The following is a 27,793-nucleotide window of genomic DNA, read 5'->3' as shown; positions in this document are numbered from 1 at the left end:
AAAGTATAACATCATCTGCATAAAGCAAAGAGCTGACATTAACATCTCCAATTTTGATATCAGGTTTAATACCACTTTCCTTCATAATATGATCCATACAGATAATGAATAACAGAGGGGATAATGTACATCCTTGTCTCACACCAGATTTAACATTAAACCATCTTCCCGTACTTCCTTCAATTCCAACTGCTGACTTACAACTCAAATAAAGACAAAGTATAGTTTGATATAATGCCCTTTGACACCATATAACTGTAGCATTTTGAATAGCTTCTCTCTTGGCACCTTGTCATATGCCTTTTCAGATCTACAAAACTTAAATACAGATCTTTGTTATATTCCCATGATTTCGCAACTATCTGTCATAAAGTGAAAATCTGATCCCGACAGCTTCTATTTGGTCTGAATCCAGCTCTTTCTTCATCAAGCTTCACCTACACAATCCTTCTCAACCATTTCTCAAGTATACTTGCATATACCTTACCAGGAACACTCAGTAGAGAAATACCTCTGTAATACTCAGATTCAGTTTTATTTCCGCTTTTCTATATGGGTGCTATGAGAACTCTAATCCAATCATCTGAAATTTTTCCCTCTGTGCCTTTCCACATTTCAGGCCTTTGATGGATTTTTCTACTTCAAGTATGGATATGTATTCCTGACTGCATGCCTCGTCAGTGTTTTTTCCACCGTGCTGTCATCACTGCTTGTTTCATTTAGCAAGTTTTTGAAATAATTACTCCATACTTCAAGGATATTTTTTCTCCTGTTTTCATGTCACCTTTACCATATCTAATTATTTTTACAGCACTCTTTCCTCCACTTCTGAGCTTCTTCAATAACTCCAGAATATCTTGCATCTTCTTGATATTAATTTCTATGTTCATACCAAAGTCCTCCCATGACTTTTGTTTAGCTTTATTACATTTGTCTCTGTATTCTCTAAGAGCACAAGCTAACTTATTCGTCAGGAACATTCGATATGCTTTCTTCTTTTCCTTAAATACCTGTTTAACTTCCCGTGTCCATCACGGAGTTCTGAATTTTCTATCCTTGCATACAACCTCACCACCTGTATTTCTGGCTGAATCAATCAGTGTTTTCTTCAGGACTTGCCATTCAATCTCCAAGGTTTGGTAACTGCTCTCAAACTCTTTCATTTTTTTCTTCAATCATGTTTGTGTATTTTAGTCTATAGTTCACATCTGAGAACTGCTCAACTTTTATTCACTTTAAAACTTTCTTACATGTTATTCTTTTCAATATGAAATTCAATTTTATGCTGCTCAAGACTAAATGGATATGTATTCCTACACAATCACTTCCAATCTCAAATCCTCTGTACACTCTGGTGTCCTGCACAAGGGAGAAAACATCACTATCAACAATAACATTATCAATGAGGCTTTTCTTATTCCTTGCCTCTTCTTTCCATTTGATTTGTGCACGTTTTTATGTTTGGACATGGTGTTAGTAATAATCCATGTTCTGAGCAGAAATCTAAATGGTATTTGCCATTATTATTAGCTTTGCTCTTTTATCCAAATTTTCCCAAAATATTTTTGTATGTCTGACAATCATTCCTACTCTGCTATTTAGATTCTCAACCCTTAGAACGAACTTTTTCTTTTTCATTGTGTCAGTTGCTTTTTCTAAAGCCTGAAAGAATTTCTCCACTTCTACCTTAGTAGAACCTTCTGTGGGATCATAGGCACAAATTAGTCTCACTGTCCAGTTCCCCATTCTCATATTTGCCCACATCACTCTACTTGAGACTGCCTGCCATTCAAGATTAGCCTCATATTTAGTGTTGAATACTATGGCTACTCCTTCTTTTCCTTGTTTGTCATTGCCTGAATATAACATTTTGTATTTATTGCTCAAAAAGATCTCATCAGTTTTTGCCTTTTTTGTTTCAGCCATCAATCTGGTACTTATCCAATTCCTCAGCTAGCTCCATTTCTTTGCCATTCAAGGTTCTTATGTTGATAGTACCGATTTTTTACTCTGGTGATGTTGAGTTGGGATGTGTTTGAAGATTTGTTCCAATAGCTGACTTTTTGCTATTCGCCCTGGTTCCCTGGTGAAAACAAGGGGGTCTTGTTTAACCAGGCAACGCCCCAGCCGACATGAAATTTTGTTGTTGTACCATCATTTTGTATTTTGGTTTAAGCCAATAAGAATACAATTTGGTCGGCTAAATTCCAAATTGCCAGCCCATCCTCGTTCATTCAGTATCCTGGTAGAAACTCAACAGGGTGCACCACGAGAAGGTAAGGAATGAACATTAGGTCAGTAGCCCTGATCGGTTCTCCACATTCCTTTAAAGGCTATGTGGAGGTCTCCTCTCAGTTATGCAGCTTTGACCCTTAAGCACCCCATACTACAAATATAAATATATCAGAAGAGCAACTACATTTATGAGATCTTATATAAAAAGTACAGAGAATAGAAGCTTTGTTATGTCGGAAAATCACACTCTTGGAAATAATCTGTTAGCTTCTATGCAGGATAAGGTTTCCATCTGCAGGACAGCTATGGAATAAGAATTTCATAAATATGCCTACTATAAAATTTCATAGTAGGCATATTTACAAAAAAAAAAAAAATAAAAAAGAAATAAAACTAGATGCATGAATTACACAGGAAATTCTCTATTGAGTGTTCCTATCAATTTATCAAAATTAATTGCATGAAGCCAACTGTAACTGTGTCTATAGCATTTTACTATCTTCTTCTTCTCCTTTTACAACATCACTTTCTATTTGTTCCAATTATGCAAATAATTGGAACAACTATATTTAGTTAAGAAAGAAAATTTTTGCTCAAAAATAGATGAATGATATGGTGTAAGTGTCTGTAGAGGAAGCAACTGTCTCCTTTCTCCCTCAGCTACCTTCATTTCAGTCCAACTAGGCTGAATTTTTCGGAGGATCTTCGGCAAAGTAAGATATAGCTAAATTCCAAGTTTGTTTGAATGATATAATTTATAGAGCTAACTGAGGAAGAGAAAGAAAAAATAAAGAATCATGTTTATTTTTAATTTTTGATGGGGAGATGATTTTCACTCTTTTGAAAGTGCTTGCTCTCTTTTTAATTTGAGAATGAAGGCTTTGCATTTGGCAGACTACATACTGTTGAATGATACTTCTGTCAAAACAAAAAATATGGATTGATAGTATTTCGTTTAGGACTGGAGGTATAGAGATATGGAACTAACAATTCGTTTAATAAGAGCAGTAGTGACTCTTGATTTTGCCGTTTGAAAATGTGTAGCATGTTTATATCAAAGAATATCATCTTCATGAATAAAGAAGAGCTTTAATATCTCTGTACTTCCTTCAATTCTAGGTATGTTTTGCTATTTTTTTTTTTTTTTTAAATAACAAAACCGGTGATACGATCATAATTAAAAGAAACACATGTATTAACCACAATGAAAATTATTTAATTCTAAATATTTCATCCTAAGTATCTTAGGACATCATCAGTACAGTAGTTTAAAACAATAATAGGAATAACATACAGTTTGGGTGCATGATTACAATAGAACCTCATTAAATGTGCGTAACGTGTTACAAAATTAATTAACTACTTTAAAAAAATAATAATAATTATTATTAACACAATTTTGTATGATAATTTCCCATACTGTAGGAATAGTAAGAATGTCGTTGCAGTTTAAGTTTGGTCTGTGTAGTAGGGCTTCAGAACTTTCTTTGTATAAATGTTCATGTTTATATAAAGATCTATGTAAAAGTTTAGACTTTTCCCAATGGATCCTATGGCTTGGATTTTCAATTCCGTGTGGAGAGAGGCCAGATTTCTGCAGTTTAAAAAGACGAATGTGGTCTTGATGTTCCGAGATGTGTTTCTGAACAGACCTACCTGTCTGTCCAAAGTAAGACAATTTGCATGAGCATGGAATCTCATAAACGCCAGGCAACATCAGTGGTGAGAGTTTGTCCTTAGGAGAAGGTAACAAGTTGTAAATTTGGTTGATAGGTTTGTATGTATTGGCAAAATTGTATTTCTTCATAATTTTAGAAAGACGTTTGGAGATGCCTTTGACGTAAGGTATGGGAATCCTATGGACTTCTTCCTGCCTGGTTTGATGTGAGGAGAAGTGACTAATGATTTTTTGAGTTGTTTTAGGTTAGTCAATTTATCTAACCATCCACTAACAAACTTTGTGATTTCACCAAAATGTTTCCCATATTTAGACTTCATACATAATATAGAAAGAAACGTCATCTCTCCAGTATTGAAGCCAACAGACTTCAATTTGAAGTAGCTAAAGTGATCTACAATGCCACCCCTTCAGAATTAAATATCCCACCATCAGAATTGAAAGCTATTATTTCCTTAAAACGTAATAAAAACATAATCATTACCAGAGGTGATGAAGGAAATACCACTGTGGTTCTTGATACAAACTCATATGACCAAAAAATGAATTTACTTCTTCGAGATCGTAATACTTATGCCAAATTGGATTATGATCCTACAAAATACAACTCAGAAAATTAAATAAGCTACTTAATGAAACTTCCTCCTTAGATGAAGAAACAAACAAAAAACTTAAGACATACCATGCAAGACCTCCTAGAATTTATGGCTTACCTAAGCCAAACAAAACTAATGTTCCACTTAGACCCCTCGTAGACTTTATCAGCAGTCCAACTTACAAGTTATCAAGATTCTTATCTAACCTTCTCCGCCCTCACATAGGCCATTCAGTCTCTTCAATCAAAAATTCTACTGAGTTTCACACAAAAATTAAAGACATTCAACTATCAAAAACTGACTTGTTAATCAGCTTCGACATTGTCTCCCTCTTCACAAACATTCTTCATAAAGAAACAATAGAATTACTAACTCAAAATTTCCGTCTGATATAGTTGAATTGTTCAAGTTTGTTATTTCATCAGGTTACTTCACCTGGAAAGGTCAAATTTACAAGCAAGAAGAAGGAACAGCAATGGGATCTCCTTTATCAACAAACCTAGCAAACTTGTTTCTAGAATACCTTGAGAAAAAAATATTCACTTTTGAACCCAAACCAAAAATTTGGTTTGGATTCAAACCAAATTTTTGTTTGAACATACGTCGTCGACATATCTTATATGTTGACGATGTATTTGCAGTTTGGGATCATCCCGAACATGAATTACAACTGTTTCTAGATAAAATTAACCTTCTTCATCATCGCATCAACTTTACGTTAGAAAAAGAATCTCCACAGGGTATCTCCTTTTTGGATTTACACATCCAAAGAAAAGAAGACGGTTCCATCGCCACACTTGTCTTTCGCAAGCCTACATTCTCAGGTCGCTACATTCATAATTCTTCGGCTCATCATCCATCTCAAAAATCTGGCATTATTAAATCACTAGTTTCCAGAGCACACAAATTCTGCTCCTCTGAAGAATCTTTAAACCAGGAATTAGAAGTAATCAAAAATACAGTCATCCTAAATGGATATAATCCTAAAACAACTCAAAAAAAATAATCAGTCACTTCACACAGCAAACTAGGCAGGAAGAAGTCCATAGGATTCCCATACCTTACGTCAAAGGCATCTCCGAACGTCTTTCTAAAATTACGAAGTATATGTAAGTAGTGGCAAATACAATTTTGCCACTACTTACAAACCTATCAACCAAATTTACAACTTGTTACCATCTCCTAAGGACAAACTCTCACCACTGATATTGCCTGGCGTTTATGAGATTCCATGCTCATGCAAATTGTCTTACTTTGGATAGACAGGTAGGTCTGTTCAGAAACGCATCTCGGAACATCAAGACCACATTCGTCTTTTTAAACCGCAGAAATCTGGCCTCTCTCCACACAGAATTGAAAATCCAAACCATAGGATCCATTGGGAAAAGTCTAAACTTTTACATAGATCTTTATATAAACATGAACGTTTATACAAAGAAAGTTCTGAAGCCCTACTACACAGACCAAACTTAAACCGCAACGACATTCTTACTATTCCTAAAGTATGGGAAATTACCATATAAAATTGTGTTAAATAATAATTATTATTGTTTTAATTAATTAATTAATTTTGTAACATGTTACGCACGTTTAATGAGATTCTAATGTAATCATGCGCCCAAACTGTATGTTTTTCCTATTACTGTTTTAAACTACTGTACTGATGATGTCCTAAGATACTTTGGATGAAATATTTACAATTAAATAATTTTCACTGTGATTAATATGTGTGTTTCTTTTAATTATGTTTTGCTATATACTGCATAGGATTTCCTTTACGCCAAACAAACTAACTGCTCTAAAAATTTTTTTCTCTTGGTATCTCTTATTGCTTTTCAAGATGAGCAACAGCTTAAATAGAAACAAATACTTATTGTTTTTCAATTTCTTGACTATTTGTGATAAATTCAAAATCTAGTTATCACTCCTCATTTGGCCTAATTACATTTCATGAATTTTTTTTTCTCAAGAAATTTTCTTAGCCTTTGCTCCTGGAACATTCAACAAATAAAGCATTCTACAATTCTCAGTTTTTTTTTTTTTTTTTTTTTTTTTGGTACAATGAATGCCCTAATCCAATCATCTAAAATTCAACTTTGTGAATAACTTTTCTTACATATGCAGTACAGTTAGTGGAAAACTTTTATCTATCATATTTCAGTAATTCAGGTGGAATAATATCTACTTCTTTACATGGTAGATGACTTTCATTACCAGATGTGAGACTATAACACTATTTACTAGAGTTGTGAAATGACTTTAAAAAACTTTTCATGTTTGGTCCCTAAAACAGAATAAACTGGAATATCAAAATTGTAGAATATCTGAATTTTAATATAAGATAAATTTTTTTTAGTTTTTAGCTGAATAAACCCTACATGCATTAATGACAATGACAAATTATTATTATTATTATTCCAGGGAGGCCACATACTACACTCACCAGCTATTATTTGTTCTTGAATTCATTCACATTACTTGCAAACACAACTACCAATAGCAATCTATTCCAATCATGCACGATTCTATGAGAGAAAAATCTAGCTCTCACCCCTTTCTTGATGGCATTCATTCTCAGCTTCCTGATGCCCTCTCATCCTTTCCAACTTTCCATAAAATGAAAAAATTCCATTAACTGAAATTCTGTATGACCCTTTCAGAAGTTATCCATCTTTCTCCTGTTTAATAGTCTCTGCAGTCTGCAAATTCTCAATCTGTTTTCATAATTAGTATTCCACAATCCTGATACAATTTTGACACACACACACTCTCTCTCTCTCTCTCTCTTCACTGTATCAGAATCAAAAGGAAACAAGGAGACCAGACCTGTGCATAATAGTCCATGAGGTTTTAGCAAGGCCTTGTAAAAAGACAAAATGACATCCTTATCTTTACATGTCAAAGTTCATTTCAACATTGCAATTATCCTCTGAGTTGTATTTGCAATCTTTGCTATATGGCCCTGAACTTCAACTTCCTATCTACTAAAACTCCAAGATCTAGCCTGATCAGTTTCTTCTAGCATAATCTCACTAATACAATACAATATTGGATATTTAATCATGCCAAAGTGCATGACTTTGCATTTACTGACATCCATTTTCCCCATGTCCACAACTCCAGCTTATTCAAATCATTCTGCAAATACTGCATATCAACTGCATTCCTAATTACCCTACCTATCTTTGCATTATCAGCAAATAGCTGTATATCGCCTGTCAAATCCTTCCCAATGTCATTAATGTACAGACTGAATAATAGTGGACCTAGGACTGATCCTTGTGGTACACTGATGGTTACTTTAAGTCTTGCAGACTCACTTCCCCCAATATCACTTTTTGATATCCATCAGCCATCCTCTTACCCATGCCCATATTTTATAATCCAGTCCCACATTCTCCGATTTATGCAATATCATCATCAGCCTTGTTTATTCTAAGATATGGCATAAAAAAATAAAAAAATAAATATAAATAATAATAAAAAAAAAACTGAACTTTGACATCCCCTTCAGTATATGCGCTATGAGATATGCCATTTAACTGCATGCACATTAATAGAAATGCAAGTGTTGAGTATGCCATTACATTTAGCTGTAGCAATAATGTTGAGGTTGGAAGAAAAGACTTATTGTTGAGCATTATTTTTATTCATATGGAGCTGGTGGAGCAAATGGTCCAACCCTATGACAGTGAGCAGTTTATTCATCATTTCCGTAAGCGTGCCCAAGCAATAGTATTATCATTGCTTCAATCGAAAGGTTCCAATGCACCAGCAGTGTTCTACTGCAGCAAAGGGAATCGGGGAGACTATTAACTGTTAACACAAATGAGAATCACAAGCGTGTGCTGGAATAAGTGTTACAGTCTCCAAAATGCAGTTGACACTAAACGGCAGTAAAACTTGGGATACCAAGGTGGTCACTACAGAGAATCCTTAAGGAGCTGGGTGCCTTTTTATATGTAATCCAGGTGGGTCAGTGTTTAACAGCAACAGATTATGCTGCACGGTGGGAATACTGCACACGTGCTGGCCAATGTCTATGAAGATCCATCATCCTTTCAGCATAATGTCTGGTTCTCGGACAAAGCACATTTCCATCTAAGCAGTCACATAAACATAAGAACCTACAGTTTTCATGGCTTCTCGAGACCTGTTGTGCAAGAAAAACCTTTTAACTGCAAAAAAGTTACCACATGGTGTGCGGTTTCTGGCCATGGCATAATTGGGCCCTACTTCATTGAAGGTGATGGTGTAACTATGATCTTGAATAGCAAATGCTACATCGAGAATATGCTGGTTCTCTTCACCCAGGATTTGCATAGGTTGCGTCATGCAAAAACCAAATATTCCATTTCATGCACAGGATCCCAACAGCACAGAGCAACCTGTCGCATCACATGGTTCTAGAGCCTATTTATCAGAACACTTCCCCAGAAGTGTTCTGATAAATAGGCTCTTATTTTGAGGTTTGTAGAATTCTCATACCCTTCACATTCTCCTGATCTCACATTACTTCATGCTTTCATTTGGTGTATAATTGAAGGCATGTGTATTTCATCATGACCTGCCTTCAAACCTTGATCAGCTAAGGGATAAAATTACATGATATGTCCAGCAGGTGGCCCAAATCCTTGTTCTCCAAGATAACAGAGCACCTTCTCATGCACTATGAAACCTGTCTTGAAAGACAAGGTGCCCATTTTAAGCACATAATCTACAATCATTAATGCTTTATTCGACCAGGATTCCACCAATAGTTGTGGATATACATATTGTTACATCGTTACTTTTTACTATTTTTCTATCTTTATTATCTCAATAATCACTATTTTCTATTCTATTGTTTAGCCTATCTTATTTCTATCTAGGGTTATTTCCTCTTCAGATACTGGAAAATTTATATTATGCTGCGTCAGCCAGTATCCTATAACAGAAAAGATTCTTGTTCAGGGGAATAATTCTAGATTTTAAGGCATACACACATCATATTACACTTCATTAAGGTTATATAGATTTCTGGTACTTTGCAGTCGTGACCTGTAATCTATCGTTATATACCTTCTAAATTCTTCTCGCTAAGGTTCTATTTCATAAGTGGTAATTTGATCTCACAATCAGGCATGACTCAGGCATATGTAATAAAACATGTTTAGGGAAATTCAAACATTTACAGTTAAGATGCAACATATATTCAATGCTAAGGAAATCAGTACATGCTAAGTAAAATCAGTTCACGCTAAGTTAGTTCAAAAAATGCTATACAATATTACATAACCTGTAATCTCTTTCCACAAGTTATTCTAAAGTTACACATTTACACATTCTCAAGGTTTTCAATTAAAAGCTCTCAGCAATACCCATTTCATTTTTATCAGGTTCAATCTCATTCAATAATATAACTGCCTCCAGACAATCTTTGCTAAAGGAAACTAGTTATTTCCAAAAGGGAATTCTCACTAAAATCCTCTAATAATTGTCCATACTTTATGCTTACACATGTTTTCCTTCCTCTAACATTTCTGAAACATACAACAAAATTTTCTACATTACCGATTCTGTTCCAGACAATATGTCACTTCCACGTGGTCTGGTTACCTTCTGATTATTCCATCTCTGTGCCTGGCGCTGGGCTCACTGTCCTTGAATTCTGCTGCCAGACACGAACGTGTTTGCTGCTGCATCTAAGGGGACTTTCTCAACTCCTTCCGATGGGACATCCAGCGATTGGCACGATTCTGCAATGTCGATAATTCACACATGGCTCCGCGTGGAATTTCTTAGGCATCTCCAGGAAAAGGCCCGCTGTCCGACATCGCAACACCTACGCAAGCCTCTCTCAAACCACCAGTCAAAAATCACCAAGCAGGAACCAGGAAAAAGTTCATATGGCACACATCGCCTTATATTCTCACTTCGAGCACCCTCTTTCTTTACTGTATCTTTCTGCACGACCCTCTTCGTTTATGCCCCCAAATTGATCCCTTGCTCTTCCTTTGCTGTTAGGGTGCTGATTTCTTGGAAAGCGTGACCAACATAACCTTCTACGTATGTTATTGTCTCTGGCACTATGCTAAACTGCGTGGCTAGCACATGACGTTTGGACTGCTACTTATAAATTGTCTGGAGACTTATAACACACTGGATATCTTAGTGAACTAAATATTTTTAAATAAAAATAATTAAATAGAACTAAATAAAACACAAATTCTATACTATGATAGAAATTCTCACTTTGATTTCTGGTTAAACAACAATAAGATCTTATTAAATTACATACAAAGGAGTATGTATTTTCACATATAGTAACCAAGTTTTCTTTATTTACTGCTGAAGTGCCGGCATCTCCTTAAGTTGTTAGTTTTTACATGTTAGATCCTGAATGAATAATTTCCTTTCAAAATTTCCCCATTTAGGATCTAACAATATCATCATGTGTAAATAGATATTTCTTTGAGAAATTCCTTAAGACATAAAATATATTGTTGTAGCTATTTAGTACTTTTTATTTTTTTTTGTGCCTTACTGTATGATCTATTTCTATATCTAATTTGACTTTTTTCACAAAAAATTGTGCATTAAAAAAAAAGAGAGAAAGAGAGACATCAAATTGTATTAATTGTATAATGGGCTCATCATTCAGATTGTAGCTAATATTTTCTATTTTTCTAAATATTTTGATACCAAACTTGTTACAGCAGTTATTTATTATATTTTTATATCAATCCCATTCATGAGAGACTGTGAAATTTATATAATACATCAGTGCCATGTGTCAGCAATGGTCAAGAAAGAACATTGAAATGTTATCTGAGCAACTGAAGGCAGTAATACTGGGAAAACTGTGAGAGATGTTCTAGAACACAATTGCAAAAGGTATAAAAGAGAAGGATGAGAAGTTAGTTTGGCATGTTTGGAGTTGGAGAGTGAATAGATGTGTTGACCAGCAGCAGCTGCTTGCGAATTTATGGGTTTAGAGAAAGTGGAGGAATACCATCAGCCAGTTTGGTAGAACAGCACTCATGAAAATACCTGTAGAAGAGCACAGAGTAGAAACAGCAGTCTGAGATAGTGACTGGTGTGAGCTGCCAGCGTAGTCACCAATTAATGAAATCACTTTTTTTCTGGGCAAAATCAAGCATTGGTGCACCACCCCACATGTGAGAACAATATTCAAGGTAAGGTGGATTTGAGATTAATGCAATATTAAGATTGCAAAAGTGAGAAATAATGTCTTGAGCAGAAAAGCACACCTAGTTTTGGGGCTAGAGGTATACTTCATGAAATAATGCAAGATTGTTTACTGATGTCATTCAAGTTAACAAAGTCATCCTCATCTTAATACAGCAAGTAGATCAGTACTGAATTCATTAATTACAGAGGGGATATATGGACACTACAACGTTTGCCAAATGAAAAAGATAAATGGAGTGTGCTGTCATCAGCAAAACTTGGATTGGATTTGAAGTTAGTGACAGAAAGTCATTTACAAATAGGAGAAAGAGCATGGGCAAAATATATATAGAGCACCCTGGCACACTCTGGTACTGGGTGGAGAAATCTGAAGAGAGAGGAAACCAGCCACCATGGCATGTAGTGAACCTTTCCAAACATTTCATTTTCTGTGTCTATTGATGAATGATGTCAGCAAGAAGATCCATTGTTGATTGAGAGTAGCAGAATTGATGGTTACCTGATTAACTAGTGGGCTTCCAGGTGATGAAGAAGTTGACTTAATGAACTTTCTCCATTAGTTTCAAAAGAACTAGGTGAGTGCAATGGGATGATTTAAATTAACTAAAGAGTTCTTAAAGGTTTGTAATGAATTCATGTAAAAGAAAGTATGTTATCCTTGCATAAAGAACTGAGCTTAATATTTTGATATCAAATTTATTATCACTTTTCTTAATATGTGATCTATGCAAATGATAACAGTGGAGATAGTGTACTTCCTTGCCTTACCTGATTTTACCTCAAATCATCTTCCTATATATTCTTCAGTTTTGAATATTGATGTGGCGTATATATTACTCTGTATCACTTTTTCCTTGGCACCTTATTACATTCTACATACATACTCAAAACTTCTCAGTTTATCTTAAGTAAAAATCTCATGCAGAAAACTTTCATTTTACTCCTAACCAACGTGTTTTAACCCAAGTTTGTCATCAACAATTTTTCCTAACGTCTCCTCAAGAATGCCATAAATACTACAGAACATTCAAATGCATTTCTCTATAATTCAGTTTTATTTTCATTTTATAGATGGGCACAATGAGAGCTTTATTCCAATTATCTGGGATTCTGACCAAGCTTTCTGAATTATGTGTAGTCACTGGAAAAGTTTTATATTTTAATATTTGACATTTTCTTGTTAAATATTAAGTTGTCCCAGTTTCTTTTGCACATTTCATATTTATAATAGTTTTTTTTAACTTCCAGTACCGAAAGGGTACGTGATTATATTCCTTCCAGATATTTCCTATCACTGTTTCATTGCTATTATCCCATCTGATAACTTTTCAGAGCAATTACATCAGTTATCCAGATTTTTTTGCAGTACTCTTTTTGTTCCTTTCTAGTTTTTCAATAACCTCCAGAACATTTTGCTTTACAAGATTTAACTTTATTTAGAGATAACTTACTTTGCTTACATTTTTAGCTATATTCTCTTCTGATTTATTTTCAGGAACTTGCTACATGATTTATATTTTTACTTAACTTCTTGATTCCATCATGGGGATTCTGATTTTTTTCTACCTTCACTGACAACCTCACCACTATGTGTTGAAGTCGTCAGCAACTAAGATTAATATTTATACAAAAACATGAGAAATGTATCATCTTTTGTACACTATTACATTAAACTTTAAACAATGAAGGAAATTATTACATTAAAGGAAAAAAACATACTTAAACATTAAGTAATTTAGCTCACTGGTGAAAACAGAATCAAGAACAAATGTGATGTGAATAAAATTAACATAATTTTTTTTCCTTCTTACCTTCTGAGTTAAACATTTATGAAGTCTTGGTAGAATAGTTTTAATAATAGTTAGATGTATGTTTGTCGCTTTATTTTCATCTAAAACATTTTTATCATCATGAATTGTTTCTTCTTCACCAATGTTTTCATCAGTTATGTTAGAAAAAGGTACACCAGGAACATTATTCTTAGTTCCTGTAAAGGAAGAAGTAAAAGACAGTAGAAAAAGGTGTTTTATTTAAATAAAGCTTAGTTATTAATTCTGAATGAAATATGCAGTGATGATATGTATTAAAAGAGTACAATATACAGGTACAATTTAAAAATACAAACAAACCTATACTTACAAACTTTCAAGATATAAGCAATATGCATTTATGAACATTGCATGCACTAATAAATTGAAACTGCAATTCATTTTATGAATGCTGAATCTGCTTACTAACATTTTAAATTACATGAAGTTCATCAACATTTTACAATGTCCAATGGAATCCTGTAATTCCTTACCCTTTATATGCCATACTGAATATTCTTCAGTTGCTGAACATATTCCACAGGTTAACAGTTCACATAATTTCAAGAGTAAAGTTTTTTACAATAAACTTTTAATGTAAACATATGTAATTAATACTTAAATAATAACTTTATATTGGTCATGTACTAACAGTTATTATGTATAATGTACTTTATTTTTTTCCATGAAAGAATCATTAATTTTAAAGCCCACACACAGTACCAAAGATTTAAAGAAACCTTTTTTGGGTAGGAGCCACATATATTAAAAAAAATATAAAAAAAATTCAAATAAATTATTTTGGAATTACTCATTTTTACTATTTTTACGTAAAGGTAATTTATTTTCCAAATGCATTATAAAAAAAAATTAACAATATAATTAATTAAAATTAATTAAAAAGTATTATTTAAAATTATTTTGCAGTATAGTTAAATAATACAAAGAAACAGAAAATTTGTTATTTTGTAGTATATAACTTCATGTACTTAGAATTTGGTTAAATAATCATGAAGAAATTTGAAGTTTTTTAACATAGAAAGAAAGAAAAAGACATTGCTCATTAGAATGGGCATCTCAAAATGTTATGAATAATGCATAATTTACTGCAAGGTTGCTATAAGAGCAGCAACATATTTGAGGCTGGATCATGTGTTATCTGGGGGATAAGAAGAAAAGTGCTAGTTTCATTGGGATGGTAATTATAATAATAATAATAAAACCATTTTGAAACATGGAATTCTGAGTTTGTAACAAATTCTAGGGATTCAGTTTGCTGAAAATGACAACTGATATTTACCTTTAGACAGGCAGGACAATTTTCACATAATTCTATAAGCTGAAATTAAAAATGACACTTGTATTGTTCCATCAACCACAAGGTCCAAGATATGCAAGTGCCTAAGGATTATGTCTCTTTTTTTGTCACATCTTTTTCTGTAGAAAAGGGTTGGTCGATAAAAATTTTCTTAACAACATAAGAATGATCTGTTTCTGGTCTGATCAATTTGTTGTTTATTTAAACAACAAATTCCCAAGAACAAGTGATGCAAAAATTAAAGCCAACATTTGTAGTGACACAAAGTTTTATGTGATCAAAGAATGTTGAATATAGATTCTCAGGTCTCAAAACTTTATGGGACATTCACTAGAAACTTGTAGGGTACCCGGGAGAGCTTGAAGTGACCAAAAATTATAAACAATAGCAAGAAAGGTTTTCTCAGAATGTTTCTGTATATCACTGATCATTTCTTACTTTGCTGTTAAGATCTCTAGCCAGAAGTAGCGTTTCCTTCTTTAATGTCAGATTCATTATCATTATTACCTTTATTGACTCAGAGAATTCCAATTTCTCTAGTGGGACTACAGATAGTTCAATCTCATTTTCCAATTTCTGTCTACATCAACCTATAACTGCCAGACATTCAAAGAGCTTATCTTCTATTTTGTTCTAGTTTACAACTGCCTGAGAAATGATCTTATAGTTATTACAGTGATCTCTCTCTCTCTCTGACTTTCTCAATTATCCAACTTTCAAATATCCATCATTGAATGGGTTAATGTCTCAAATGACTTCTGGTACAGCATACCATGTAAAAATGCCTTCAGTTCACTGAGCCTTTAAGTAACAGACTTTCCATGGGGATAAATGGAAGTCCCTCATCCATTTTGAAGTATTTTACAATACCAGGCTTAGTTATTTTATGAAAAAGATATAAACGTAAAAATTGCAAAATATTTAAAAATAACAGGTGTAATTAACTCTATATTTAAACTAAACCTAGTTCAAAAACAAACCAGATTAAAAGTATACAATACATTAGCCCTACCAGTCTTAATGTATGGAAGGGAAATCTGGACAATAAAACAAAAAGACAAACAAACATTAACAACAGCAGAAATGAAGTTTATGAGAAAAACTGCAAAGTATACCCTATTTGATCACAAAAGAAATGAAGAAATTATGAAAGGATTAAACCAAGAACCAGCAATAGAAAAAATTAAAAAGATATAAACACATTCAAAGAATGAAAACAGAAAGCTTACCAAAACAAGCCTTAAAGTACAAGCCATTAGGAAAAAGAAATCCAGGACGTCCTCCTAAACGATTCAACGATGACTTCTTAGGCCAGAACAGGCCATGTCAGGCCTAAATCCTTGATACGCATGATGATGAATGATGATGTATTCTGGAAATTTTATTGTTCAATCAGACAATTTTTGTATTTAGAAAGAAGCATTCTAGGAGATATAAAAATTTTGTCTAGGTGGAGTAGACCACCCACATTATGCAATATTCATCAGGGGGAGATAAAATTTCACTTTGGCTTGGTCTTTTCCTGAAATGCATAAAAAAAAAAAAAAAACTGTTTTGCTAAACTTTCTTGTTTTATATAAGTGAGCTCTGCTCACACATTGTTGAACACCAGCATGATGTTAATTTTCTTTTTAATACTAATCTGCCATTAATAACATCTGTTTACCCCTCTAAATTTATTTCCTCAGGATTTGTAATCTTTAATGAGCTGTTTTATTTTTAATTATAGGATTCTAGACAAGATCTGAACTCAGGTCTTGCCTATAATACTCACAGAGCTATGGAGGCTAGAGCTTCCATAGCTCTGTGAGTATTCCCATATTCTTATTACTTTTTAATTGTTTTCTCAAAGAAGTGAAAAATCTGACCTTGACAACCTGGAATAGTGTGATTCTCATACTGTTTTATTTCTTTTTTTTTACTTCAGTAATATTTGTGTATTTGAGTCTACAGTTCAACTATGAAATCATCTTGACTTTAATTATTTTTTGACTTTTCCATCCACACACACATTTATTTATTTTTCAATATGATATTCATTTTTATTAATAACATAGTCAATAAGACTTTTCTTATTTTTGTATGTCCTCTGGCATCCACCCTACAGCAGAGAAGAAAGCCCATATACATCCAGTTCCCCAAAAAAAAGAGATAAATGTTTACCATCAAGCTATTAGCCAATTACTCTCACATCAATTTTGTCTAAAATAATGGAGAACATTATCAACAATTAACTTCAACACTTGCTATCTAATGACCACCAGTATGGATTTTGCTAATTTAGCTTTATAGGAGATCTGGCCTATGTCATGGAAAATTTTGGAGAAATCCATGCCACTGTTCTTAACATATCCAAGCTTTTGATAAGGTCTGCCATCAGGGGCTTCTCAACATGTAACTATCACTGAGACTGCTTACATCCTTGTGTGACTGGATTGCTAGTTTTCTCTCAGATCGATCGATCCCTATGAATAATAGTAGATGGTGTTCTCTCTCCTGTTGATGCTGGTGTCCCTCAGGGCTCTATCATTTCACCCACATTCTTCCTGAATTATATAAATGACCTGCTCACACCGACTGCAAATCCTATTCATAATTTTGTTGATGACAGCATACTCCACTCATCTTATTCATGTGACAAGCCTTGCAATGCTCAAACATCTTAAGTTTCAAGATCATCTGTAATAAGTGTCCTGAACACTGATCTCCACAGTATTCTTGATTGGGATGAAAGCAATCTAGTCAAACTCAATGTCTCTAAAAGATGGTTTTGCTTGTTTTCTCACAAAAAAGACCTCAGATCTTTTTCTCCACTTATTTTTAATCAATGCTCAGCTCAACAATCAAGACTAAATCTCTCTCTCTCTCTCTCTCTCCCCTCAGACTGACTCTTACTCCAAACCTTTCCTGGCACAATCATATCGCTTATACCAGTCTTGGAAGCTGACAACAGCATTGTCAGCTTCCAAGATCACCTGTAATAAGTGTCTTGAGCAACAGTTGCTCAACATCCCTTTACAGTTGAACTGCATACTCACTGTACTACCTGTACTCCCAATCATCTTTTATTCCTTCCACCTCAATTCTGTGGAACTGCCTCTCCCACATTTCCAAAGGACAACCTCCAACAGTACAAGAAAAATATCCGATTAATCTACTTCTCCTCCTACCCACCATGGTTGAAGTTTGCTTAAGATACACTTATTCAGAGAAAAGACATAAAATGAGCAAAACAAAATAAAAGCAGATAATCTTCATTTACCTAAGTTAAAATGTTGTGCATTAATTGCATCTACTTTCTGTTTCTCAGCAGCATTTCCATTCTCCCTTTTCTTTTTAGATGGAGGAGCTTTCAGATTTGATTCCTTTACCTGAGACTTTGATAAATCAAAGTGGAAGACATTCAGAATTGCCACAATCACCCTGGAAAACAAATGTAAAATAAGGAATGGCTAATAAAATATATTTAGTAAACATTTTTTTCAATACACATCATAAGACAAAGGATCAACATTTATTCATTGCATTTACAAGTGTGTGTGACAATTTAATTCCCAGAACAGTCGCATAGTGTAATCTGCATAGTGATTTGGTTGGAGTCACACGACTAATCATGTCATACATCTTTTAACTGATGCATGCATAAATCTCAAGCTGATAGAGCCATTTACTAGTTGGCTATTGCAAAAACAATAGCAATCTGAGTGTAAATTTCGGTATAAAAATGTGTGATCGAAATTTGGATCAGCGTATGTTAACATCAAATTTTTGTGAAAATTGGCAAAACTGCTACTGAAACGGAGCTGTTGAAAGTGGCATGTGGTGTGGATGCTCCGAAAAAGTATTTTTGTGAGATGTGAACGAAGACCCCAGAAATGGGCAGCCAAAAACAAAAATGATGGAAGCAAATGTGAAGAGAGTGCGATTAATTGCTGATGAGTTGCAAATGAATCGAGAAATGGTTAGGTAATTTTAACTGAAGAATTAGGTATCCAAAAGATTTCTGCGAAGTTTGTGCCTCGGATCTTGATGGACAAACAGAAGCAGCAGCGGGTTCTGGCCAAAAAATCGATTACTGAATTAGGTCATCCTTCTTATTCACCCGACTTAGCTCCCTGATTTCTGGCTGTTTCCAAAATTAAAGACTAAGTTAAAAGGACAAAGATTTTCTGACATCACTGATATCCAGCATAATGTGATGAAGGAAATGAAGAGTATTCTGGAAAAAGAGTTCTAGGCCTGTTTCCCAAAATGGCAACACCGTCATTTTTTTTTTTTTTTTTTTTTTTTTACAGGTGCATTCCAGGAATTAAATTATCACACTTCATATATCTAAAATCATGTAAAACTACTCTATGGTAGGCAGCATGGCTTTGTAAAAGATAGTCCTGCCTTAGTAATTTACTCACATTTTATAATAGAGTGACAGCAGAAGCAGATGAGGGAAAATGGCCATGATACTGCTAAACTTTACAAAAGCATTTGATAGAATACCTCATGGAAAATTATTACAAAAGTTGAAGCAAATGGGAATGGATAGGAAGCTGGTTGCATGGAGAGAGAGACAACTGTGAGAGAGAGAGACACCAGAGAAAATGAGGGTGACTAGTGGAATACCACAGAGTTCTGTACTAGGACCACTACTCTTTATCAATGTTATAGGGAAAGATTTAAGGGAGGATATTCAGTTATTTGCTGATGATTCAAAACTGGGGAGAGTAATAGTTGATAAAGGCAATTTAGATATCCTGCAGGATGATTTAAATAAATTGGCATTGTGGACAAAAAAGAATGATTGTCAATTTAATGTTGCAAAATGTACGGATGTGCACTTTGGGGTGAAAATGTTGCATGTGCTGTATCATATTGAGGGCATTGGATTGCAGGAAATTGATGAGGCTAGGGACCTGGGGATAACGGTGGAAGTTCAGAGGGCATATTGCAACATTAAATTGACAATCATTCTTTTTTGTCCACAATGCCAATTTATTTAAATCATCCTGCATGATATCTAAATTGCCTTTATCAACTATTGCTCTCCCCAGTTTGAACCATCAGCAAATAACTGAATATCCTCCCTTAAATCTTTCCCTATATCATTGATAAAGAGTAGTGGTCCTAGTACAGAACTCTGTGGTATTCCACTAGTCACCCTCATTTTATCTGGTGTCTCTCTCTCTCTCTGACAGTTGCATCTCTCCATGCAACCAGCTTCCTATCCATTCCCATTAGAGGTAAAGAGTAAAGTTATTATTCCTTCTTATAAGGCTATGATCCAGCTACATCTTGACTATGTGCATATATTTAGTCACCTGGGTTTCTTGGGGATCAGGAGGTGGTGAAGAGAATCCAGAGAAGTAGCCAAACTGCTGACTGGTCTGTGAAATGCTCCCTATGAGGATAAGATGAAGGTGTGTAGGTTGCAAAGTTTAGTTGATAGGCAGCAAAGGACATGACAGAAGTATGATAAGTTATTAAAAGGGTTCTATAAGATAGATACAAAGGAAATTTCTCTATTTGTCATCACCAGGGGTGATGACAAATAGAGAGAATACTAGTGATCACCCCCAGAAATTGTGTAAGGGTCTGCAGAGTACATTTTTTTTTGTTTTGAGAGTGGTGAATTAGTTGTGAGTGTCTTGACAGCAAATAAGTTTAAAGGGAGGTATAATAAGTATTGCACGTATAAGGGTTTAGTGTAAGTCTTCTGATTCCATGAAGATACCTATATAATAATAATAACACCAATAAAAAAGCAAAATTTTACAATATATATGCATATAATTAAAGTTAATTAATTATACAGACTGATCTATATTATATTTATGTTTGATGTCTAATCATCTTTGTTCATAATTTCTGAAATCAATCTATTTCATAATTTCAGAGAGTGGTTACTGATAAGTTTTTTTAAAAAAAAAAATTTTTTTTAAATAAAATTCTTCCCTTAAAAACAGAAACAGATTTACAAAATTTGATTTCGATAATAATCTGCTATAAATACATTTTGATATAATATGAAAAAAAAAAGGATATAAAACATACTTCACTATAGTCTTATGATTTTCTTTGTTACGCACTAGCAAACTCAGATAATATCGGAGTACTGTTTCATAACGTTGCCAAGGAAGATGATGACAAATGGCTCCTATAAGATCAATTGCTGTATCAATAAGGTGGGTCTGTTTGCTGTATGCAGAATCAAATATGAAGGATGTGGCTATAGGCATAATATAAGTCACCAGTGTATGTGATTGAATAACAATATCACCAGAATTCAATCTTCGAACTAATCGCATCAAAGCTCTAGCTCTACGGTGGAGCTGCAAAGATGGCAAAATAAAAATCATGATTTACTGTGAAAATTAAGAAATCATAGCAATCTAAGATTTAGATAAGATTTCTAAGTATATTGATATTTCTTTGTAACTTTTAACATTATTTAATGATACTATTTAGAAGCAGAGATTAAAAAAATTCACCCGCACATTCATTCATTCTTCCAGTATTATCAAGTATTTAAGTTATTAGATTATAGATTTCAGAATGAGTTTTGCTAAAGACATTTCCATTTGGGTACGTTAAATAAGAAGAAATGTACAATTCCATACATAGCACTTATAATGTGGAGAAAAAATATTATTACACTTGGCTAAAGAGATCAAAGGGTATTAGATGGGATAAAATTGGAATAAGTGAATAGATGCAAAGGAAATATAATCTACAATCAAAGAAATGGACATTTATTAATAAAAATTGGAAAACCAGATGAAACCAAACATGGAACTGATTTTTGTTTTTAAAAAAACGTTATAAGATGTAAAAATTCATATCAGAAAGAATCGTCAAATCATAAGACTGAATAAAAGATATATATTAAAGGTAGTTCCAAGTTTTATCTTCCTACCAATAAGTAGTACACTGATGAAAATTTGGAACTTGTTTATAACCAAAAGTAATACTATGACCAAATACATCAACTTCAAGACAAATGCTAACAATTAGTTTAATATTTTGATATGGGATTTTAATGCGAAAGTAGGTAAAGAGAAAACCCAAATGAATCAACTGCAGAAACTAATGATATGCCAGCAAAGGTTGATCAATTGGTAGAGCCTCTGCTACTAATGGCTCAGCAAGCTTGAGCGCGGTTAATAATTGGAACGGGACCAATCGTTCGATGCTGTTGGCACACTCTCCCTCGATGAGTCTTTGGACTCCCTGGAGGTGTCACATAATAATAATAATAATAATAATAAACATTAGAAATGCAAGGGAAGAAATGCTAGCAAAATTTGCATAAGAAATGAATCTAAAACTTATGTCCTTTTTTTTAATTTCTAAAAAATTTAAGCTAGAGATGCCCAAGTGGAAATAAAAATGAAATAGATTATGAATAGACAAACCATATATTGTAGAAGACATACATAAAAATGACAGATTAGTTTAAAGCAACATAGCAAACATTTAAGGTTTGCTATGTTGCTTTATTTGCATTTGCATGGTTTGCATTTAACTGAAAGGCAAAATCTAATAAAACTAGAAACATTTTAGAAATATTAGAAACCAAAAAAGAAGAATTTCAAGAAAATTTAAGTTCGCATGTAGTCGCAGACTGGAGGAACTCTTTCTAAGCCTTTCTTTGACTGGTTCCCGAGTTAGTTGATCTCTGGCATGGGCAAATGAGTTCCCCCCCCCCAAGAAACTTGGGTTTTTCACCCCATAGACTGAAGACAATTGACCATAGAATTCATACTATTTCAGACATACCCTGGCACTTATTTGCCAGTCTCTTCATCAGTTGCTGCTTATAATTAGTGATAGTCTTGGGCCAGCTATTTCTGGTTGGCTACTGGTGGAGATTGAACTGCCCACTCTGTCTCCAAAAAAAGCTAGATAGGGTTAAAAGGCCTTATCTGACTTTTGATTTTGAAAATTTATCCAGTAATTTAAAAAAAATAATAAAATAAAATAAATAAATAAAATAATTCTTATATGATACCCATCAAAAATGATAGTGGAATACTGATTACAAAAACAATAAAAATGTTAAGAGATAATAACTAAGTGTTATCAAGAATATATAGAGCAAATACAGGAAATAAAACAGAGAGTGATTCATGGAAAATTCTTTGTAAGAAAACATAAATAATATCATAATGATGCACATTTATGAAAAACAAATGCAAAACATGACATAACATGTTTTTTCGTAACATCTTTCCTCGCCCATTCTTAAACAGAATGGGAGAGAAAAGATTAGCAAAACAAGTGTTCTCTGCCAGGTTGGCAGCAAAACGACCCAGAGGAAGACCAAGATATAGGTGGATTGATACGATACAAAGTGCCTTAGACGATAGAAATATAAGATCTGATAATGTTGGAGTCTTGACAAGTAACAGACTAATTTGGAGGAAAATTGTAGATAGGAAGTTAGTAATGATGTAATTTTTCATGTAGTACTATCATATCCTGTACACCCCTTGAGGGTACATGGCAGGAATTTGATGATGATGAAACATGACATATTTTAGAAAATAAAAGTTTCTTTCTGTATTATTTATTTCATCAGATTTTATTTAACTTTTTTAAATAATATTTTTATTCTATATAAAGTGAAATTATTTTTTTTTTCTTACTCAGATACTACACACTCTGTAGATGGGATATTAATATTTTACAAAAGTGTTTAGGGAGTAAGGGTGCCATTTTTAAGAATTTTATTTATTTTTGTAACTAATCACTATATTTCTATGCACTTAAGACAATCACATGTGTGATTTTATTTTTAAATTTTTCTTTCAATTATAAGATACCTGTTTATTTTGGAATTAACACACTTTTTTTATGCATAGAAAAGATATTCTGAAGACAATTATTGTTTTACAGGGATTGTGTAAGTCTATATGTGCACCTCTGAGTAATTAGCCCACAAGATGGCACCATTAGAACTTTAGGAACAATATTAGTTTCTTGCTTTCTTCCTCATTTGCTTTGTGTTAGTGCCTGCGTGCACATACCATATCTTTATGTTCCTGAAGATGGCAATGTGGCGTTGCCGAAATATAGAAGTTATTCATTAAAGTTACCTTTAATTAATATACTTTATATGCGTTGTTAATTCCGTAAACTAATTACCAGTTATCTCTGAGTAATTATATTAAAGAAAATAACAGTGATATTACATTAATCCTTCTATGATGTAATCCTTCCAAATCAGCTTGCGACAAAATTCCCATCTGCAAATGAAATACTAATCTTCACCTTCTAATAAGTTTAGTTTAATCCTTTATCCAAGTGTGAGCAAACGAAGTTTGTGCCTGAAAGTATCTTCAGGACTGGGGTAAGGTAGTACAACACTGGGCAACTCATTGCAAAGGTGGAGAAAGCTCTCATCACTCCTATTTCAGTATCTCCCATAATGCAATTACACATATCTGCAAGGAGATGTGCTTTGCTATGCATTAAGGCAAGGGCCACTACCCAGACCAGGTTCGACCTTTATTGAGGTCTCGTCAGTGGGAGCCAGGCCCAGTAGTGGAGACACCAAGGCAGAAGCAATGAGAAGTCATCCCAACCTATAGGAGTTGCCAAAGGGTGTACAACCTTATTATTAAATTATTCCGGATTCAGAGAAAGACATTGAGAGTTTATTTTTCACTTGGTTAGACTATAATAAGTTTAGTTTAATCCTTTATCCAAGTGTGAGCAAACAAAATTTGAGGCTGAAAGTATCTTCAGGACTGGGGTCTCTACCTTTGCAACGAGTTTCCCGGTGTTGTACTACCTTCCAGTCCTGAAGATACTTTCAGGCGCAAACTTTGTTTGCTCACACTTGGATAAAGGATTAAACTAAACTTATTATAGTCTAACCAAGTGAAAAATAAACTCTCAACGTCTTTCTCTGAATCCGGAATAATTTAATAATAAGGTTGTCATCCCAACCTATAGGTTGGGAAGACCTCTCATTGCTTCTGCCTTGGTGTCTCCACTACTGGGCCTGGCTCCCACCGACGAGACCTCAATAAAGATCGAAACCGGTATGGGTAGTGGCCCTTGTCTCAATGCATAGCATTACACATATCCGCAAGGAGATGTGCTTTGCATTATGGGAAAATAGCAGTATAGTCACTGAGATAGGAGTGATGAGAGCTTTCTCCATCTTTGCAATGAGTTGCCTGGTGTTGTACTACCTTACTCCAGTCCTGAAGATACTTTCAGGCACAAACTTTGTTTGCTCACACTTGGATAAAGGATTAAACTAAACTTAGTACAGTCTAACCAAGTGAAAAATAAACTCTCATAATCTTCACCTTATTTCCCAATATTAGTATTTTATGAAACAAAGACGGTTTCAAATTGGTATCTGATAATATTTGCCTTCTTGACTGGAAAAAATGTACAGGTACATGCTTCCAAAGTGAAATACATATGAATTATCTTGATAACAGTTTGAAAATAAACCATAATCAGAAATATCTGTAGTAAGAATTGTTACTAAATATTTGGAATAGTTGGCAAGTGGTAAACATACTCACTCTACAACTACATAGTTAATTAATTCTCACAAGAGAATTAAAAAAAAATTGTAAAAGATTAATATCTAATCTACAGAGTCCGTTTTAAAAAAACAGAAATTAGAGAAACTCACCAATCAGTTAAATACAAAATAAATTCATTTTATACAGAACAAAAATGATTAAAACCTGATTAAATAAATAATACAGAAAGAAACTATATTTTCTAAAATATTTGTTGTTTTGCACTTGATTTTAATACATGTATCATTAAAATATTATTTCAATTTTCTCGTGAAGAATTTTCCTGTGATTAACTGCCTGCAAAGAATTGTGTGGACACGGAGAACAACACCCGAGAAAAAGTTAATGAAATCTCTTTCTGCCAGAAGTGCATTTACAAAAATGAAAAAATGCTACGACAGAAATAATGAAAAATGGAGAGGATCCTTTGCATATAAAGCAAAGCAGAATTGTATACAGAATATTTAAAAGAAGAACTTCTAAAGGATGGAATACCAGACAAAATCATTCTTCCATAAAGCAATAGACCACAATAAATAATACAATAAATTTCCATAACTAAGAAAACAAGCATGTTTCTGAACATCATTCTCCACTTAGATCATTTACAAACCTTAAATTGAATATAATGTGATGCATAGGAATGTAAGACATGATAATTTGTAAATAACATAAAATGGATTTACCTTACATATATATATATATTAGTATATGTAAGGTAAATTAGAATATGAATATATATGATGATGATCAGCCTGTTTTCTACCCACTACAGGGTGAAGGCCTCTCCTATTGCAAGAGGATTGGATCAACTCCTCCCATGGTGACCCAGTCCATCTTGGGAGAGTGTATTTATATTTGGATGAATGAATGTATGAAGGTGGAAGACAATCATAAACTCGACTAACCAGGCCGGCAGAATATATATATAGAAATATATATTTTAATGTGGTTTTCACCCACAAAAAGTTATTAGTAAACCTAGAGTGCATTTGTACCACGGATGAACTAAAGATTTTTTTCTTTCCATTTTCATCAATTTTATATATTTTTTGCAATTTCTTTTAAAAACTTTATTTCTTACATAGTCTGGAAACTCATTCTAGAGACCAAACATGGAACTTTTTCAAGTCACTTCATGATCATGAAAAAAAAAAAAAAAATGGGTAGGCCACATGATAAAAATGTCTAACAGATGGACAAAGAGAACAATGGAATGGGATGGCCAATAGTAAGATGAGATCATAAGATATTATTGATATATGTGGAGTAGAGAATGCACAAAACTCGATAAAATGGAAGAAGAAACATGGCATCTGTCATTAGTGCATGGATGTGCATCAGCATCTTAACAAACATTTTTTAAGAAATAATTACTAATCTTAATACAGAATTAGTATTTTTTTTTTAAAAAAAATCAACAGATATAAGAAGAAGTTTGATTTTTTATGCAGTATTTTTTGTAACTCACCTGTATATGTTTAATGTTTTCCCAAAAATCAGTTTCTTTGTCATCCTCACATAATTGAGCCAATGCACTAAGCTGAGGATGATTTCCACAATTGTGCAACAGTGATGACAGAATTGATAGGAATTCATGTCGTATAACCTAAAAAAACATAATTACTAACAAAAGCTATAAATACTACTTGGTCATTATGAAATAATTCCAAGAACAGTTTATTTTGGCATTATCATTCCTTTTGTGATATATAACTACTAATAGTGATTAAAAATAAATAACTATTGATTTGTCACAGCTGTTTATTTGTTTATTTTTATTTATAATGCAAGTTTATCCAATGATGAAGAAAAAAATTTTTTTTGGTTGAGTTTATTAATCTATCAATCAAGTGAACAAGAAAGAAGAAATAAGTGGAGAGCACCACAATCCCAAGTATATAAGATACTTAGTGTATCCTCCACAACTGGGGGATATACTAAGTATCCCCCAATCAAAAATAACCCAGCAGATAATAAATACTACAGAGTACAATATATTACAACACTAATCTTTATCTGGTGCTGGTGTGTAGTCCTTATCAACCTATTGGTTGGTAGGGTAGCAGTATGCTACTTAACCAGGGAAGTGATTATGGAACAAGGTGGTTTCCCATTGCTTTCCTTGCCCACTGAGTATTTTATGACTGTAGATGTGTGTTCACAAGGCTGGTTTGCCTGTTTTGAGGGGATGAAAACCCTCCACCTCCATATGAGACCAGCTAACTCACCGTTAGTTGAAAGAGACCAGATAAAGGTTCATTGTCATGGATGAGAATTGAACCCAGGTCTTTCCAATCAAAAGGTTTTGTCTATACTAACTAGCTACGGAGTCTCTAATCTCTATCTATGTAACTTTTTTTTTATACACTTCGAATATGTATCTGTTCAGCATATGTTATCTTTTGTGGCTATTTGATCTA

At 33.6% G+C, this 27,793-nt stretch overlaps 1 protein-coding gene across 1 annotated transcript in view; it reads right to left on the bottom strand.

The window, feature by feature from the left end:
• Window positions 1-27,793, bottom strand: part of LOC150094892 (small subunit processome component 20 homolog) — a 468,852-nt gene that overhangs the window by 165,562 nt on the left and 275,497 nt on the right. Inside the window, exons 32-35 of the mRNA XM_090410975.1 lie at window positions 26,842-26,979; window positions 20,875-21,152; window positions 18,092-18,252; window positions 13,515-13,690 (exon numbers count right to left, since the gene is read on the bottom strand). Of these exons, the coding sequence (XP_090267101.1) occupies window positions 13,515-13,690; window positions 18,092-18,252; window positions 20,875-21,152; window positions 26,842-26,979 (753 nt within the window). The remainder of the gene's footprint in view (window positions 1-13,514; window positions 13,691-18,091; window positions 18,253-20,874; window positions 21,153-26,841; window positions 26,980-27,793) is intronic.

The sequence above is a fragment of the Typopeltis vanoorti genome, chromosome 21 (assembly GCF_054136105.1).
Source record: "Typopeltis vanoorti isolate ZY-2024b chromosome 21, IOZ_Tvanoo_1.0, whole genome shotgun sequence".
NCBI lineage: Eukaryota > Metazoa > Arthropoda > Arachnida > Uropygi > Thelyphonidae > Typopeltis > Typopeltis vanoorti.
This window is presented reverse-complemented; position numbering and strand designations above follow the sequence as displayed.